General features: G+C 34.4%; 1 protein-coding gene across 5 annotated transcripts in view; it reads left to right on the top strand.

Annotated features, from left to right (window-relative positions):
• Positions 1-18,894, top strand: part of clcn2b (chloride channel, voltage-sensitive 2b) — a 63,949-nt gene that overhangs the window by 9,322 nt on the left and 35,733 nt on the right. For 3 of the 5 annotated variants that reach the window (XM_051861779.1, XM_051861778.1, XM_051861783.1), the window contains exons 2-3: positions 12,902-13,055; positions 16,249-16,293. In XM_051861779.1, coding sequence (XP_051717739.1) covers positions 12,902-13,055; positions 16,249-16,293 — 199 coding nt within the window. The remainder of the gene's footprint in view (positions 1-12,901; positions 13,056-16,248; positions 16,294-18,894) is intronic. The other 2 variants (XM_051861782.1, XM_051861781.1) reach the window with 1 other exon arrangement.

The following is an 18,894-nucleotide window of genomic DNA, read 5'->3' as shown; positions in this document are numbered from 1 at the left end:
TTTATTCATTCATTCACTCCATCTCTCACGGGAACCATGATGAATAGACTGAGGCGGATCTCACACACACACACACACACACACACAGACACACAGGTGTGTCTCCGGGTGTGAGACTTAATAATGAGATTTTAATGAGGGTGTTTTTACCAGTAAACCACTGAATTGAATGTGCATACTGTCAGGATTTGCCTGAATGTCCTCAAGCGATAGTAAAAGGTGAAATCCGCACTCTTATGGAGAAAAAAAAAAAAAAGGTTCACTGGTGTTCTATATAGAACTCTAGTGTTCTTGATTCTATTTTGAAGAACTCTTTATGCCAAAAAGGTTCTATATAAGGAGAAATGTCTTAAATTATTGCATAATGCTTTCATGTTTAACATGTTATTTCATTTTTTTTTCTCTAGTGATATGGTATGTTTACGAGCTGTTTAATTAATAAAATGTAATTACAATTAAAAATGAATTTCAACAAAAATAATAAATTAAAACTAAATCCATAAAATGATCCTATGATGGAACCCCTAAAATGTTCTATATTTGAAGCGCCTGACGGAACCCTTTAAGATTCCATATAGAACCTTTTCTTCTGAGTGAACTTTGTGAAGAGCAGCCGACAAGCTAAACTGATTAATACATAGAGTTAATAACATGTTCATGAAAATGTTCAAAGGTTTGTGTGAAGGTTTAGAGGTAGAGGATAGAAATGATCATTCACACCATCACTGAAAACAAACTGGAATTGAATGAATTCAGGTTTAGACTTCATAGACGTTGTCTCATTTGTTAACATAAGTTAATGCATTATCTAACATGAACTAACAATCAACAGATTTGACAGCAGTTTTTAATATTTGTGTTTGTTCAAGGTGCATTAATTAATGTTAATAACTATTACAACTTTTGATTTTAAAAATGTATTTGTAAATGTTGAAATTAAAATTAACTCGATTCTGCGGCACTAAAGTAGGTACCTAAATTTAACTAATGAAACCTTATTGTGAAGTGTTTTGTAACTTGTGTCCTTTTAATATTTTGACTATATTGTAACTATTCTAAAAGCACTTTAGGTTGTGTCATATTGTGACTCGTGTGTAACAACATCCTTTATTTTTGACACAACCCCCCATACCTCACTGCATAAAGTGAGGCTGATGTCGTCCTCCAGAAACACACACTAAATCTCAGGTTTGCTAAGTTGAAGTTTTGCGTGGATGTAAACAGCTCCGTGTTTGGAGGAAAGGTCTCATTGTGTTCATTGTAAATGTGTCTATTGCTGCATGTTGAGTTGTTAAATGTAACCAAAGACTTTCCACAACAGAAACAATGTCTTTGTTTGCTGAAAACACTAGTGTGCGTCCCAATACCAAATCCTGATCGCTTCATCTGTGAACCGAAGGGAGTACGCCGTGATCGTGAACCGGTTCCGATGGTTAATCTGATAAACTCAAGGCTTTAAACTTTTGTGATGTGTATTATCAACTAATAATATAATAACATATTTTTAGATGTTAACACTTTACAGTAAGGTCTCATTTGTTAACATTAGTTAATGTGTTAACTAACAATGAACTATGTATTTTCTAGGGATGCACCGATATTAAAAAAAATAAATAAATAACACCGATAACTGATAATTCTGTATATTTGAAAGTCGATAACCGATATATTGGCCGATAAATCTAAATCTAAATTTTTATATAATTTTTGAGAGCCTGATTATAAAAACAAAAGTCCCACCATTAAAATCCGTGTCCCAAACACACAATTATAATGTTCTCATTATAATATCAGGTAGTCTATATGACAGACTTGCGCTGCACATGTTGCACTTAACTGTATTTTCCTTTTTGAAGTGATTTCAATCATATTTCAAGCAATTCAAAATCATCATGGTGAACAGTGTGAGTCTGAAGTGTCTCGGCTGACGGAAATAATACATTATTTATCGGCTTTAATATATTGGCCTAAATTTTCTTATCGGGCCGATAATGTTAACATTAAAAATTAACATATATCGGCCGATACCGATATGGTGGCCGATATATCGTGCATCCCTTTTATTTTCACAGCATTTATTAATGTTAGTTAATAAAAATGTACATGTTCGTTCACAGTGCATTAACTAATGTTAACAAATACAATATTTGATCTTAAAAATGTATTAGTAAATGTTGAGATTAACATTAATTAAGATTAATAAATGCTGTATAAGTATTGTTGATTGTTAGTTCATGTTAACCCTCCAGTGCTGTTCGTATGCCATCAGAAATGACAGAATTTTTTTATTTCAATTAAATGATTGTGCTATATTTTAGTTCAATGTTTTTTATTCAATATTTTGTATTTTTGGGGGATTTTATGGTGCTAAATTATATTTATGCAGTAGTTGTAATCCATTTATTCACTTTTTGAGCATATAGACCTGAAAATGAAATTTCCAACTTAAACTGTGGTAAATCTTGAATGTTTTGGAGCACAGACTGAAGTTTGGACTCTTAACTAACTGGACTCGACACTTGGCAGATTATTGCTGAAGTGAAAAAGTTATAAAATTGTACATTTATTGTTATGAAAAATTCACAAAAATATATATTTTTTATTTTTATATGAAATATATATTTTCCAAAACACATTTTACTCTAAAACAGTGAGAAAATCAAAGCCATAAATCTAAACAAGTTCTGCTCCAAATTTGAGGCTGATATCTCAAAAAATGAGCTTTCAGTAAGATTTTGTTTCGCCGCAGTACCAAACGCTTCCACTAGATGAAATTCGTCGTCCATTCATTTCTATTGCGCTCATTATTGACTGTGAACAATACAAGTGTGACTGTTTTGTCAGGACCATTTAACCTTTTCGAATCATGTCCATGATTTTTTTTTTTTTTTTTTGTGTGTGTGTGTGTGTGTGTGTGTGTGTGTGTGTGTGTGTGTGAGTGTGTTTTTGTTCACAGTCACACAGCAAATGCCAAAACCTTTACCAAGTTTCGTACCATTCAGATGAAGTAAAAAATTCTCAAAAAACAAAACATATAATTTTTTTTGGTCAAAAATGACCAAACAGTACCAGAGGGTTAACTAATGTTAACAAATGTAACTTTATTGTAAAGTGTTACCTTACACATAGTTAGTATTGTAATAACTATACATTATGCATAATTACATGCAACTAACTCTAAAACAAACTTAATCATAAGCCTAAGTACATGTAGTTAATTTATATTACTCAGTACTTAAATATATAATTACACTATAAGAAAGATACCTTAAAATAAACCTTTTATTCCACAGTTTTTTTTTATAACTCTCAGGCAACATTATTTATATTTCTGTAAAACAAAAACCTTTAAGGGTGTTAATTAGGGTGACACTATTAATCTTAAAAAAGATTAATTAATAAAACAAAATATGTTTTAGTTATAATTTATATGACAGTCAAAATTTATTTAGTATTTATCTAATTTATTTATTTTGTTGCTACAGAAAAGACAACATTCCATGCATGTTCATGCAATTCATATTTTAATATGCATGTTTCATATTAAACTTGAAAAGCTAAATCAATCCTAAATACAACTAATAAAACAATTTATGTTAGTTATAATTTTATAACAGTCTAAATATATTTAGCAAATTTTGTAGCTACAGGAAAGAAAACATTCCATGCATGTTCATTACAGTTCATATTTTAATAATTTTATTATGCATGTTATATTGTCTCTGCTTGTTTGTGCAATACAATGTGACAAAACAAACAGCTAAGTAATGGTTTTTTTTTTTGTTATTTGAAAAGCTGCATTGTTATATTCCTGACAGATGTAGTTACATTTGTTTCCTCACTACTTGTATTTAGTTTCTCCCTGACTGCTTGTTAGCTGGTACAAAGAGCACCTTTTGTGATTTAACACGTCTTGGACTGTTCGTACAAACTCTCACCTGTGCTGATGAACACACACAGACCTGTTGCGTCACTAAAGTACCTGATTTCTAAGAAGAAGAGGCGTTGGTTCAGTGAAAGTGTTCAGGAGATCAGCGTACATTTCACAGGGATAAGAATGCTTGATAACCTCTGTAAAACTCTGTCTGCATTCCTACATAATCCATTGTGAGACACACACACACAGTTAATACTCGGACACAAAAGCTAGCGCCTGTGTCTTTAGAAAGAACAGATTTTATCAATGTTTTGGATTTGCCTGGATTAGATAGAATTGCAGTCTTGCAATAAGACAAAACCATTACTTAACTAGTTGTTAACTGTAGGTGTAGAATTCTAACTGTCAGAATTGATAAAATAACACTCTTCAGAGTAGTTTCAGTCGGATATTTTTCTTATGTAAGTGTGTGTTTGTTGTGAAGCGCTACAGATGTTGACTCTGACATCTGCCTGTCTCTCCTGCCGGTCGCCGTCGTCTCGTCAGTACAATCTGTTCTGTTTGTTCCAGGCAGCTGATTGGTTCTTTTCATCTCATAGCTCTTCCCTTTATTTGCTCACAGGTCATATTTTGTTACATTCTTGAAGTAACAGTAAAAGTATAAATTTTCTGTTTAAATTATTATTATTTTTTTTTTAACCATACTTTATGATAGTTTTTCATGTTACCATTCAGTTTTTTAAATTAACTTTAAATATTTAACTTTAAAGTTCATTTTAAAAATATGAGTAATATTTGCATTTATGTTATTTATATATATATTTTTTTTATTGACATTGGAGATTTAACTTTAAACTTTCTGAAAAATTCTAAGTTTATGAATGATTTGCATGTATTTTTTTGTGTTCGTGTTCAAACCTCTCATGCTGACCCAGAAGGAGTTTCTGCCTGATTATGTACGGAGGCTTTACTGTTATTGTTGTGTAATTGTGTTTTTTTGTTCTTTTTGTATTGTTTTGGCTTTAGAGTATGTTCTTGTTCCTCAAGCTTTTATTAAGACATGAATATGAAACCAAATCCTGAGATTTATGTGTTCTCACACACACACACACGCACACACACACACAGTCTAAATTGTGTTTCAGTGTAAATGGAGAATTATCTCATCACGTGTGAAGAAACAAACTTAATTCCTGTTAATTCCCTAAATGTCAGAAAGAAGTCAATTGTGTGTGTGTGTGTGTGTGTGTGTGTGTGTGTGTGTGTCTTGCATAACAATATTTTTTTCCCTTTGTTTATTCTTTGTCAATGTTCACATGAACTTCTTATCATCTCTTATCATATCATATTTTCCATCTTTCTATGTCGTTTATATCTTCCCCTCCTGTTCTTTTCCAGCCTGCCATTTTAAGTTCAGATTAAGAAGTCGCCCCTAATAATATAATGTAACGTAATAACTTTTTTTTTGCAATTCTGAGTTGATCTTTTATAATTCTGACTTTTTTTTTTTTGCAATTCTGAGTTTATATCTCATAATTCTGACTTTTTTTGCAATTCCGAATTAATATCTCATAATTCTGACTTTTTTCTCGCAATTCCGAGTTTATATCTCATAATTCTGACTTTTTTTGCAATTCCGAATTAATATCTCATAATTCTGACTTTTTTCTCGCAATTCCGAGTTTATATCTCATAATTCTGACTTTTTTTGCAATTCCGAATTAATATCTTATAATTCTGACTTTTTTCTTGCAATTCCGAGTTTATATCTCATAATTCTGACTTTTTTGCAATTCTGAGTTTATATCTAATAATTCTGACCTTCTTTTTGCAGTTGCGAGTTTATATCTCATAATTCTGACTTTTTTTTTGCAGTTGCGAGTTTATATCTCATAATTCTGACTTTTTTTGCAATTCCGAGTTTATATCTCATAATTCTGACTTTATTGCAATTCCGAATTAATATCTCATAATTCTGACTTTTTTGCAATTCTGAGTTTATATCTAATAATTCTGACCTTCTTTTTGCAGTTGCGAGTTTATATCTCATAATTCTGACTTTTTTTTGCAGTTGCGAGTTTATATCTCATAATTCTGACTTTTTTCTCGCAATTCCGAGTTTATATCTCATAATTCTGACTTTATTGCAATTCCGAATTAATATCTCATAATTCTGACTTTTTTCTCGCAATTCCGAGTTTATATCTCATAATTCTGACTTTTTTGCAATTCCGAATATATATCTTATAATTCTGACTTTTTTCTTGCAATTCCGAGTTTATATCTCATAATTCTGTTTTTTTTTTTTTTTTTTTTTTACAATTCCGAGTTTATACCTCACAATTTTATTGTGCAGGAGCTGTGCAAAAGTAAGTCTTTATTAATCAACAATCTGCCCCGTAATATTAATTTATTTGTGTGAAAATGAATAAAAGTTGATGTTTTACTGCCACTAGTGTTCATTTCAGCTGGAAACGGCAGTGAATTGTATGTCTAGGAGTTTTGCGGAAATGTTGGTAGAGGCATGTTTTTCCATATCAGTGTCAGTGTTTCTGAACTCCCTGAAACACCTCCATCGGAGTCTTGAGTTTTCAACACGTCACAGTATTCCTCATTTAAATAACTCATACGCAGAATAAAGGGGCGGGGCCTGGTTGAGTTAGTTAGTAGTGTGTTGAAACTGGCAGTTATGGTAAGAAGCGGGACATTTCCCAAACATGCTCAAAGCGCTTGACCCATCACAACACACTGCTCCAGCCGACCAATCAAAGCACACTGTGCTTTTCAGAAGGAGGGGCTTCATAGAGACAGGAACTAAACAGAGCGTTACTGACAGACTGGGAAGAGAGGAGCTGCAGCAATGGAGAATATGGGAAAAATAATGAATGAATAATGAATTCAAAACATGAAAACAACATCAAGACCTTGTAAAAGTGCTTAATAGGTCTCTATTAAGATGTCTTATTAATTTAATCAGATATCACGTTTCTCCATGTCACTGAACGATTCCTTCTTTTTCCCGGTTTCTTGTGTTTCTCAGTTCTCTCTCTCACACATTGTTGCAGTATTGTCACAGCTGTAATACTCACCCTGGACATGATGTACTGTGCCATTCACCACAGGACAACACACACGCTTTAGGACAGACTCCCTCTGTGTGTGTGTGTGTGTGTGTGTGTTTGGTGGCACTGAATGGTGTCACAGTAATGCATCTGAGCACGTGCAGAAGGAACAGCTCACTTTGTGTTCGGTCGCCCACAGAGATGGGCCACAAACACCTCTGTCTCCTCTCTCTCTCTCTATTACTCTCACACAAACTCGCTTTACGAGACGGATGCAGCGATTGAAAGAGAGATGGATGGATAGATGCAGCTGTTGCTTTCACACTGTTAGTGTAATTGTGACACTGTCAGAGTTCAAACTACGTCCATCTCTCTCTCCATCAGCACTGACTTAAAGCCTGTTCACACCAAGAACCATAACTATAATGATAACTCTATTAGCTTCACTTCTGAAATGACTTGATGTCACAGATGCCGTTAACTTGCTCAGATAAGTGAATAAAACTGTCAACCAAACCCAGATATTTTTTTGCAGGAAAGATGTTTGTCGTGTTCAGCTTTATTTGTTTGTTTGATTTGTAAATTTTGTGCTCAGACGACACTCTACAGCGCTCCCTGTGGCAGTGTGAGGAATTACACAACAGAGAAATCTTTTTTTGTCTTTATATTTTAGGAGGCCGTTCCGACATGTCTTTCCTATGCTGTCGCTCTTCCTGTCGTTCGTCTCTCTCTCTTTGTTCGTGTCTCCCACTCTCTGAAAAATTGAAATTCTTCTCACACTGCAGGATGAATAAACCTACTGTTACACGGCCAAACATTTCTCTCTCGCTCTACTGCCTTTCTGTCTCTCTACATGTGTCCATCTGTATTTGTTTCTCTTTTTTTCACTCATTCTTATTCATCTTTTCTTCCTCCCCCTGGTTTTTATGTACACCTTTGAGCGATTTCAGCTCGTAACAGCTCAAACTGTGTGTGTTTGTTCATACCTAAATGTGCCGCTCGATGGAATGTGTCTGAATTTCCTGGGATGTGTTTAGTAATAAACTGTTCCTACAAACACACACGTATGTGTTCGGTGACCCGTTGAGGAGGTGCATCAGGTTAAGCTGACTTCAGACCGTTTGCTCTTTGTGATGAATTGAGGTTGAACTCGCTGACTTATTAAGGGCAGAATTTGACTCTTTGAATCTCTTTCTGCACGGACACACACTCATTCTTAAACTGAATTTCAGAGTATTTTGCGATTGTTTTTAATACAATATTGCCAATTCAATAGACTCTCCTAAAGAATAACAGCCATAAACAACAAAATAAAAAGGAATAGAATAAACGAAACATTCTCTCTTATTCTGTTTGTTTGTTATATTACATAAAATATAGTATATACCCACTGATACTAAATTATGGATACCGATAATGTAGAATGATATCTGCCGATACTGATACCGATAGTTTGATTTTCTTAAGGAAAAAAATCTCTCCCAACTAATGCTGTAAACTATACAGGGAACCCTCTCATTTGGTACATTTCTGTAATATTACACTGCGTTTACATTGGCACAAAAAAATCCAATTTTTTTTTTACTCTCATCTGACACAGATCTGAATTTTTTTGTACACGTGTAAACAAAAAAATCCACATGAGATCCGATTTTTTTTTTTTTTTTGCATCCATTCTGAGCTACTTCCAAATGTGTTTTTTAAGATGCATATCTGATATCTGAACATCTGACCTACGTCTAAACGCACATCTATCCGATTCCCCTTGGATTTCTGAACCACCACAAGGCGAGGGCGACATGTTTGCCGACAAGGATAGCTTATTAATGTCGTATTATGAAGCTAATGTGATACGACTACCAATTTCTTGTCATCATGATTGACCGATACCAATCCTGATGACTCAAGCTTCATATAGAAGTGATATGTAAGCTCTGTTGACTGTCACTGTTAACCCCTTAAACCCTGAAGGCATTTTTAAGGATTTTATGTGATTTCAAGTGGCATACTGAAAAGTAATGGCTTATAACTCTACAAAAAACAAGGTATAATCACATACATGGTCTCATTTGATAGAAAACCTTTCAAATTTTCAAGAAAATAGATTTTGATCATGTTTGGAGGTGCCCCAGAAAAAGTGATGCAGTTTATTGATTTATTTTGCTATTATTCAAGCTTGACATGGTGACTATTAGAAAGTATTTATGACAGGTCATAAAATCAAGTGTGGACTTGTTCACAATCATGTCAACTGCATCTGGGCCAAATTTGTGTTGATATCTCAAAGCAATCAAAGGTTATGATGTTTGGAGCCACGGCGGCCTTTTATCAAAAGTCCAGTAACCTCTCCAAACAATCAGATGAGTGTTTTACTGAACAAAAGAACTACGCACATGTGTAGACGTCAGAATAAAACATAAAAACATTTATAATTACACAGAATAAGTAACAAGATCCTGATTGATGTGATGATCTTCCAGCTCTGTTTCAGTTGTGCGCTCTTATTCTATGGCGCACGGTAAATCAAGACCTGTCAATCTGAGAGATCAAACCAATCCAAACACACTCCAGCTGTAAAACTCATCCCCACCTACCATACCGAGATACAGTTTCCATTGGTTGAACTTTCAAATGACGTTGGAAAACACTGTGTCATGATCGCGATGCTATCAGATCCCGGAAGTCCCATTGCTTAAGCGAAGCAGCATGTAAATGTCACTCCATTAGGATTTTCTCAAGATCTACACATCATGTAATGTTGTGTTTGGGCTCGTTTGAATCGAGACAACCTGCTTTGAATAAAGATGTGTTTTTTCACGAAGTTACAAAGTAGAAAGTGGTGCACAAGCCTCATCTATACTGTTGTGCGTCAGCGGCGACTTTTTTTGGTTTTACGTCATCAAATTGCATTCGGTTTGTGAGATCGGCCAAATTTGTGACTTTCGATGGAGTCATAGAATGTGATTATCGGCCGATACTAATCTGTGGCCGATCGGTCAGAGCATCCCTTCAAATGATGTTGATCTATGTAATTTTAAAGCTTAGAATTTGTTTCTAATCAGAAGTAAGAAAGCACAAAGCTCTTTGCGACAATTGAATGGGAGACGAGCTACAAATAATGTTTGGTGTAGGGAAAAACCGTGGACCTAGCAACCCCTTGGCTTGAACTTCGGGTGATTCAGAGGGTCAAATAGAGCCTGCTTTAACGTCGCTATTTTTAGACTGTTAATGCGTTATTGTCATGTTAACTTCGACAGCCCTAAATTCAACACAACAGATATTTTCCAGTCTGACACATTTAAGTTTTATTTAAATTGTGCATAGTAAATACATTTTTAATTTAATTTATTATGATGTTTATAAATGCATATATTAATGAATTATAATGAATTAAATAAAAAAAAAAAACAATTAAAAATGCATTTACTAAACACAAATGGTAATATGTAATATAATAAACAACAGAATAAGAGTATTTTTTAAATGTTTTGTTTTATTTGTGGTATGTTGTTAAATTGGTATAAATAAATATGCATAACGTTTATAAATTAATATATTAATAAATTATGTATATTTATTAATACTGATTTAACAGTAAAATAGAATAGAATAAACAAAACATTCAATGACATGTAAGAACATTGTTTACTCTTATTCTGTGGTTTTTATATTACATTGTTACATAATGCGTGAAGTAAACGTGTCTTATTCATTTTATTATTTAAAAATTATTTTAATTCATTATAATTCATCAATGCATTATAAATATGTATATTTATGCTGATTTAACAATACATAATAGAATAGAATAAGCAAAACGAACGTTAAGAATACTCTTATTCTGCTGTTTATGATATTACCTATTGTGTGTGTGGTAATTTTTTCATTTTAATTCATAAAGTGTATAATGTGTATTTATTTATGTTGATTTAATATACAATAGAATAGAATGGAATAAACTAAACATTCAGTCTCCGTTTTATTGTGTTTCTCTCTCTCTGTCTCTGATCTCTAACACAAGTGTTTTCTGAAGTTGTTACTTTAAAAGTTGTTCTTGTGTTTTGGTTAAAAACACTGTTCCTCGAGGTCGGTCGGGTTGGGGTCACGAGTCTCGTTCGTCCAGCTGTATTTAGCGTCGTTTCAAACGCATAGCTGCACGCAAATACACATGATAATCATAGCTTTTCAGTTCTCTGGTACTTTGTTGTTGCTGCATGTTTGTTTGGTTTTATTGTGTCTGTATTTAGGTCCTCGCCTTCATAAGTAATTTTCCCTTCATCCTTTTGAAGGTTTTTTTAGTTCATGTCAATCTTGATGTGGGTCATGTGACCTTGTGAATGCTTTATAAAGCAACAAAAACACTATTAAACTCTCTCAACTTTCTGTCTGTTTCTCTCTTCACTGTAATGAACAGCCCAGACTAATACACTACATGATAAAAGAATTATTACTTTGTATCTGTTGATAGCGAGGGCTGTGTGTCAGGTCAAGGACACGCATGTGTCCATCTCCGTCTCTTGTTTTCCCATCAGTGTGTGAATGAGGGTGATGTAGCGCTCTAGAAACTCCCAGGAATGTGTTTTTAAATGTGTATCAACAATATGAGTGATCAAAAGTGACATTTATAATATTACAAAAGTTTCTATTTCAAAGAAATGTTGTTCTTTTGAACTTTCTATTCATCAAAGAATCCTGAAAAATAAAATGTATCACAGTTTCCACAAAAATATGAACATTGATAATAATCATAAATGTTTCTTGAGCAGCAAATCATCATATAAGAATGAATTCTGAAGGATCATGTGACACTGAAGACTGGAGTAATGATGCTGAAAATTCAGATTGGATCACTGGTTATAAATTACATTTTACTATATATTCAAAAAGAAAACACTTATTTTAAATTGTAATAATATTTCAGATTTTTACTGTATTTTTGATCAAATAAATGGTGAATGTAAGGTTTTAAACCAAGATGTTCTACCAGCTGTTTCACCTTTTAGAAACCAGCTACTATCTTCCAAACACCAGTTCCACCTTAAGCTGGTTTGAGCTGGACTTTTCAGCAGGGCAGGGGATTCTGGGAAAACACTTCCTGTCTCCTGTATGGAATGCTGACAGAGCAACACACACACACACACACACACACACACACACACACTGTACGTGTAATAGGCCGCAGGGTTGGTAAGTTTATCAGGTGTCATTAAAACACCTGAACTGAACCAAAGAGGTGAAATTTGTGTGGAAACTTTTGGAGGGAAGTTGTGTTTCTAACAGATACGAGTGTGTGTGTGTGTGTGTGTGTGTGTGTGTGTGTGTGTGTGTGTGTGTGTGTGTGTGTGTCAGGCACAAAGAAACATGTTACTGAAGAAGACTAATATGATAATTGCCCTTTGACCTTTGGCTCTTTGGGTGTGTGTGGAAATTTAGAGCTCTAGAGGTCAGAGACCTAAAAAGAAACTCCATGAAAGACAAAATCAAAATCAGCTGAGCATCAGCAGAACAAAGTGTGCGCAAACATTGTCTTTTCCATTACTCTATAATTTTATATATATATATATATATAATTTTAATATAAAAAATAACGTAAATATATTTATTATTATATATATATATATATATATATATATATATATTATTTTATTTATAAATAGATAAGAAATTATATATGTATTAAATGTATATAAATATATACACACACAATTTATATATATATATATATATTTTTTTTTTTTTTTATTCATTTTGTATTTCTTTGTATATTTATGTGTGTATATTTGTGTAAATATATTATTTTATTTATAAATGGATAAGAAACATATGTATTAAATGTTATTTTAATATTTTTTTTATATTAAATATATATATAAATAAAAATATATTTATGTAGTTTGTGTGGGTCGTATATGTGTGTGTGAGTGTGTAGATGAGTTTTCAGTTTCTCTCTCTCTGTCTGTAGATGTATGGCCGTTACACTCAGGAACTGGGTGTTTATGCTAAAGAAGAGGCCGCCCGTCTTCGAGAGGACAGTCGTCAGCGACGCTCCATCTCTGATCGCAGCCCGTCGCTCAAACTCCTCGAATATGAGAAGGGACGATGTGTCAAGTGTCGAAGTGAGTGAGTCCAGTCTGTGCCACATTTCCACAGCACTTCAGCAGATATGACTGCTAATAACGCACAGACTCTTTGCCCACTTCACTGTCTTGTTTTATAACCATTCAGTCAGGTCTGTTACTATAGCAACTAACACTTTAAATAGAATTTTTGGTGTAGAAGTGTTCCGCTGCGATTATTGATCTGAAACATCCAGGTGATTGATGCAGTGCAAACTAGTGTATCAGTCAGTGTTTCTGCAACATGACATCGCTGCTTCTTAGTGGTTTTATAACCGTGTCCTGCAACCATTCAGGATGCCATTTGTCTCAATAATTACACTTGGCTTCAGGATATTTGTGATTTGTACTTTGCTCTCATGAGAAAAACCAGCAGCAGCTTGATTTGTACAAATGAGAGAAGAAAGTTTCAGTGAGTTTTAATATAACAGAGCAGACTGAACTCTTGGTTTGAAGTGCAGTCTTCTAACGTTACATTTCTGTTTATATCTAATATATATCTATTCTGTCGGTGTGTAACTGGAGGGTTCATTTATTAACATCACTTACTATAGTGATTCAGTTGAATATTGCGCCCTCTACAGGACATAAAAACCCTTTACACTTTATCAGTTTCTAACCTTGTCCTTGACTTGTTTAAAACAAATCTATCCTTTCTTGCTTTTAATTATGCCCTTACCAAAAATTAATTAGTTAAATATTTTTCTTATTTTATTTGTTGCTTTGCATTTAATTAATGCTGATTAAATCTTTTTTCACAGTATTTTTACTCTACAGTAATGAATAAATAATGAATACATGTGATGACAGTCTCCACTGGGAATAAATAATAGTAATTTTTAAAATGTCTAGACACTTTTCTATTGTAATGAGAAATTCATTTTGGAAAAAGTCATAAAAGTAAGTAATATTGAAAAATAAATATATATATATATATATTTTTTTTTTTTTTTGTGAAATGCAGTAGTTGTAGTGTCAGTGTTTGTCCTGATGGGGGCGGCATCACTCTACTGAGAGAACATGAGCGCTGAGTGACATGAGAGAGACATGCTGAGGTTTGATCAGTGTGTGTAACATCATAGATCATCAGAGCGTCAGAGGTCAGAGGTCAACGGTCAGTTCAGTCTTTATCTAAGGGAGTAGATTTCACTTTCTGTGTGATTCAGGGAGTCGAAGCCAACAGTGAGATCATGCATTAAACATTGAGAGGGAGACGAACACACACACACACACTTACACACTCACACATACTCTCTCTCTCTCACACACACACACACACACACACACACACACACACACACACACACACTTTTCCTATAACAGATGTGATGTCAGCAGGAGATCTGTGTCATGCCACAGGTCACCATGGTTACAGGTTGCCGCTCCTCTCCTCTCCTTAGGTGGATGGATGACCAGTTTGTTGTTGTCATGGCAACAGTGAAGCACTAAATAGATTAAATTGTCACTTTCTGTGACATCATCACTACAGAAAACTATCCCTCCATACGTCACCATGACAACCTCACTAGTTGTTTCAACAGGCCGCTCTTTCATTTTCACTGACCTGCTTCATTTTCTCTCTGCCATGCTGGTTATTCTCGCTGTCAAACATCCTGTGAAAGACATTTACACTCATTTAGAGATAACTGACAATTTTGCAGCAGTGCAGCAAGTCAACATAAAATTGAGATCTGACCTCCAAAATCTTTACAGTGTGTTTGTGATGGTAAGAAATGGCAAAGCAGCCAAACAGATTTTGTAATTTGCCATCTAACAGGGGACCAAAAGCATTTTGTTTAATTGAATCAATATTCACTGTATAAAGTGGTGTTACCTCAAAGAGCTATTTCTGCTTGACTTAACCCATAAAACTTGGTTTTGTTGTTATAAATGAATGTATTTAGGTTGGTTCAGTAAGGTTTAATAATTGACTTGAACAAAATTAGCTAATTCGCCATTACAATAACAGGTTACCATAATAGGTTAACATTTTTTATTCACCATTCCATGCCCATTTTCACACAAGTTAAAGTGTACATGGTAAAGTTAGGCAGCAGCAAAATGTGCATGTTATAGTGATTTCATTGCACAAAAGGACACTGGTCCCCTGTTAGATGGTAAAGTGTGACACATGTTTGGTTGCCTTTATATTTAGCAATATTTCGTATTCTGACTACCTCTGAATGTAATAGCAATGTTCATAATAAAACTAAAACACCAGTTCTTGCCGTAAAAAATACACTGTAGAAAGATTTTAAAGGACAAAACTCAGTTTTATGTTGATTCTTGCATTGAAAATCTTCAGTTGGTTCAGCTAAAGTGTCAGTGTTAAAAGACATTTAGTTCACATAATTTAATTGAGATAACGTCTCGGGTTATGACTGTAACCCTGTTTCCCTGAGAACAGGGAACGAGACACTGCGTCCTAGAACGCAACTGGGGAACGCCCTCGCCTGACCGGTGTCTGAAACAATCTGTCCAATCACGACAATCCTACTGGCTGGCGACAGCCTATGACGTAATACAGGTGTAATCAGAAAGTATAAAAGGGGCACCAGAGAAATGCTGGTATTGTGTGTCTATTCTGCAGAAAATGAGTAATGGAAGCGTTTCAGATATTGATATTTTTGACAACAATATACTGTATATTGCACTTAAAAATGTATATATTAAAATTCAACCCACCAAAGTGTCTAGTAGGAGTAGACACTGCTGAAATATACCTGCATTCGGCGGGGTGGCGGGTGTCAAGCCCTGTGTGTGTGTGTGTGTGTGTGTGTATGTATGTGTGTATATATATATATATATATATGTATATGTGTATGTATGTATATGTATGTCATGTGAAAGACATTTAACTAATTTATTTGAGAGAATAGACTGATCCTGTTTAATGTATTCAGGAGACAAAATAAATGTTTGTTTTTTTCATCATTCTGTACTTTCTGTAGATCTGCAAATTGATTTTGGCATGAGTTTGTGTGTGTGTTTGTTAATAACAAGCTGATCTGTTCTCTAATCTCTAAAATGTGTCTTTTGCCAGCTCTCTGTCTCTCTCTCTGTCTCTGTCTCTCTCTCTCGCATTCTTTCTTTCTCGCTCGCTCTTATTTTTTGGCACACTTTCTCTGGTCATTTCTCTGGTTTCTCCTCCACAAACACACTTTTCCTCAAACTGTCTGTGGTTTGTTCTCAGGGTTTCCATATGCCCTGGAATCATCACGTCCGGACTTTTTTTCTGGTAAAAATACAATTTAAATGCATCTGTTTAAACCAATAAATATTAAGTTGTTGTTTATTAACTCATCACTTCTAACGTATGTACTTAATACAAACTAAATACTCCTCAATAAAACAATGTCACCATCAGTCTCTGATCCATTGATGAACTGATTCTTTAATGTGTTTGTACTCTTAGTTTTTCTGACATATACAGTACTGGGAAATACATTAACAGTTCTTGGGAGCAGCTAAATAAAAGTCATGATGCTCAGATGTAAATATAAAGTTATGAAACTTGATGTAGCCCTTAACCAATTCAAAATTTTGACTTTGTTTTTGCATTTATGTTTAGTTGATATAATGCAAATAAGCAATATCACATGAGTAGCTGTGCGATATGGCTGTGTGATATGGCGATATGATTCGGCTGTAGGTAATCACAGCTGTGCTGATATACAGCCATATCGCACGGCTACTCGTGTGATATTGCTTATATGTAGAGTATTATGAGAGAGAGAGATCGACTTAAAGAGAGCGTATTACCTGCATCTAGCTGATATCCTTCAGATAAATTACAAAATCAGTTTGAATGTCCGCTGAGGAAAGCGATATCTTTGTCCTTTTAACAGTTAAGGGGATTTCCCATGACAGCGCTAGATAATGCATTTGTCAGTTGCGTCTTGTAAGATGTTGTTTAAAGTAAAACCAACATCCTTGTTTCAGTCCCTTTCAAAATAAGTCTTTGCAGCTGACTCACTCATACAGACTTAGTCGCCATCTAATGGCGTATTAATGTAATGTAACACAATCATTGACACGGACCCTTTCTCAATACCAAATACGGCATGTTATTTATATAAAACAATATTTATTGAACAATAATATTTAAATGAACAACAATAGCCATATAACAGCAAGAAGTTTGTACAGTAGGAAATAAACACAAGCAAACAGTTCAGTGAAACATACAGAAGCAGCGTTCTAGTACAGAATTTAAGTTAAATGTAAATATAAAGTTGTGAAACTTAATATAGCCCTTAACCCAAATTGATTGGCATCTGGAACAAGTAATATATTATTAAAACCAAAGATTGCCCGTTTGATATACCCAAAACGAATTATACTTCATGTTTAAACACTATCTACATAAGAGCCAGCGGCAAATTCCCAAAGGACTGGCCGAGATGAACAACCGCTGACGGCCTGGAGCTCACATCTGCGAAAGCGTCTAAACAAATTTTCAAATAGTTGTTGTGTTTATATAAGTAACACATTTGAAGTTTAAATAACTACATTCTCGCCTAAAAAAAAAACTTTAAAACTACATTCCATTACACAACAACAATAGTATAAAATATGGTGGACTTGCCATGACACTCGCTGTAAGCGGGGTGATTCAAACTGTGAAACGTGGCGATACTGGTAGAATACCTCTCAGCCAATCAGATTCGATATAGATTGTATAATAGTAAATATTACATTCCAAAATTTTCTGTAAGAAACACGGATTTGGCTGCTCATAAGTGAATCTGGATGGGCTAACAGAAGGTAATTTCAGTTCTGTGAACAGAAAGCGAGGGGTTAAATGAAGAAGAGTGAGAGTAATGCGAGCTAATGACTTTGTTTTGATTGAGTGGTGTTATAAAGCAGAAGCCAGCAGTGACACACACACTCTTACATAAACCCTTCACCCTCATTACATCTGCATAAACAAGACATTTAGAGGTTCCGCTTCTCACACAGGCCTCAGTGTGTGTGTGTGTGTGTGTGTGTGTGTGTGTTCATCTCATTCTTTCATGTCTCATTTTTGTCTAAAGTTGGTGACTGCATTTCAAAGACGTCTGGAAACATTGCCTTAGAAGTCATTTTAAGAGCATTAAGTGTGTTTGAAGACACGTCCACATTGTCACTCCTACGCCACCTGTCTCGTACATGTTCACATTCGCTGCTTCTCGCTCCATCATTTGGTGAGTCATCATTGGCTCTTATCGAGGTTGCCGTGGATACTAACAGCAGCCGTGTGTTTGTGTTATGGATGACGGAGATGCTTTTCCAGACCTGTTGTTTATGAGAAGAATAAAGAATTAATGTTTCCAAAATGACTGCAGAAATGCTGTTATTGAGTTTAATGGACTGCGTTCCTGCAGTTGCACTCAAGAACGTACACGCCTGACTGATTTTATTATTTCATTGCAAAATGTAACTATATTATCGCCCAGCTCTGTATATAAAGTACATCCATATAAATTGGATATCCAACTTTATCCGCATACATAAAGTATGCATAAAATTATATATATATATAGCAAATCTCAACTGCTTCATTGTTTTATATTGTTGCAAAATGTAAGAGTGACTCTAAAAATGCTGGGTTAAAAACAACCCAAGTTGGGTTGAAAATAGACAAACTCAGCAATTGGGTTGTTTTGACCCAGTGGTTGGGTTAAATGTTTGACCACCCTGCTGGGTAATTTTATTTAACTCAACTATTGTTTAAAAATTACTGTATTGTTTGCTTAAAATGTACCCAAAGTATGTTGTTTAGGAATTGTGGGTACTTTGTAGGTAGTGCAGTCTGTTTTTGTGCCAGGTGTGCATTGATGCATTGTGGGTAATGTAG

Source organism: Ctenopharyngodon idella, chromosome 15, assembly GCF_019924925.1.
Source record: "Ctenopharyngodon idella isolate HZGC_01 chromosome 15, HZGC01, whole genome shotgun sequence".
Taxonomy (NCBI): domain Eukaryota; kingdom Metazoa; phylum Chordata; class Actinopteri; order Cypriniformes; family Xenocyprididae; genus Ctenopharyngodon; species Ctenopharyngodon idella.
The sequence above is the reverse complement of the archived record's forward strand: the minus strand, read 5'-3'. Positions and strand labels throughout refer to the sequence as shown.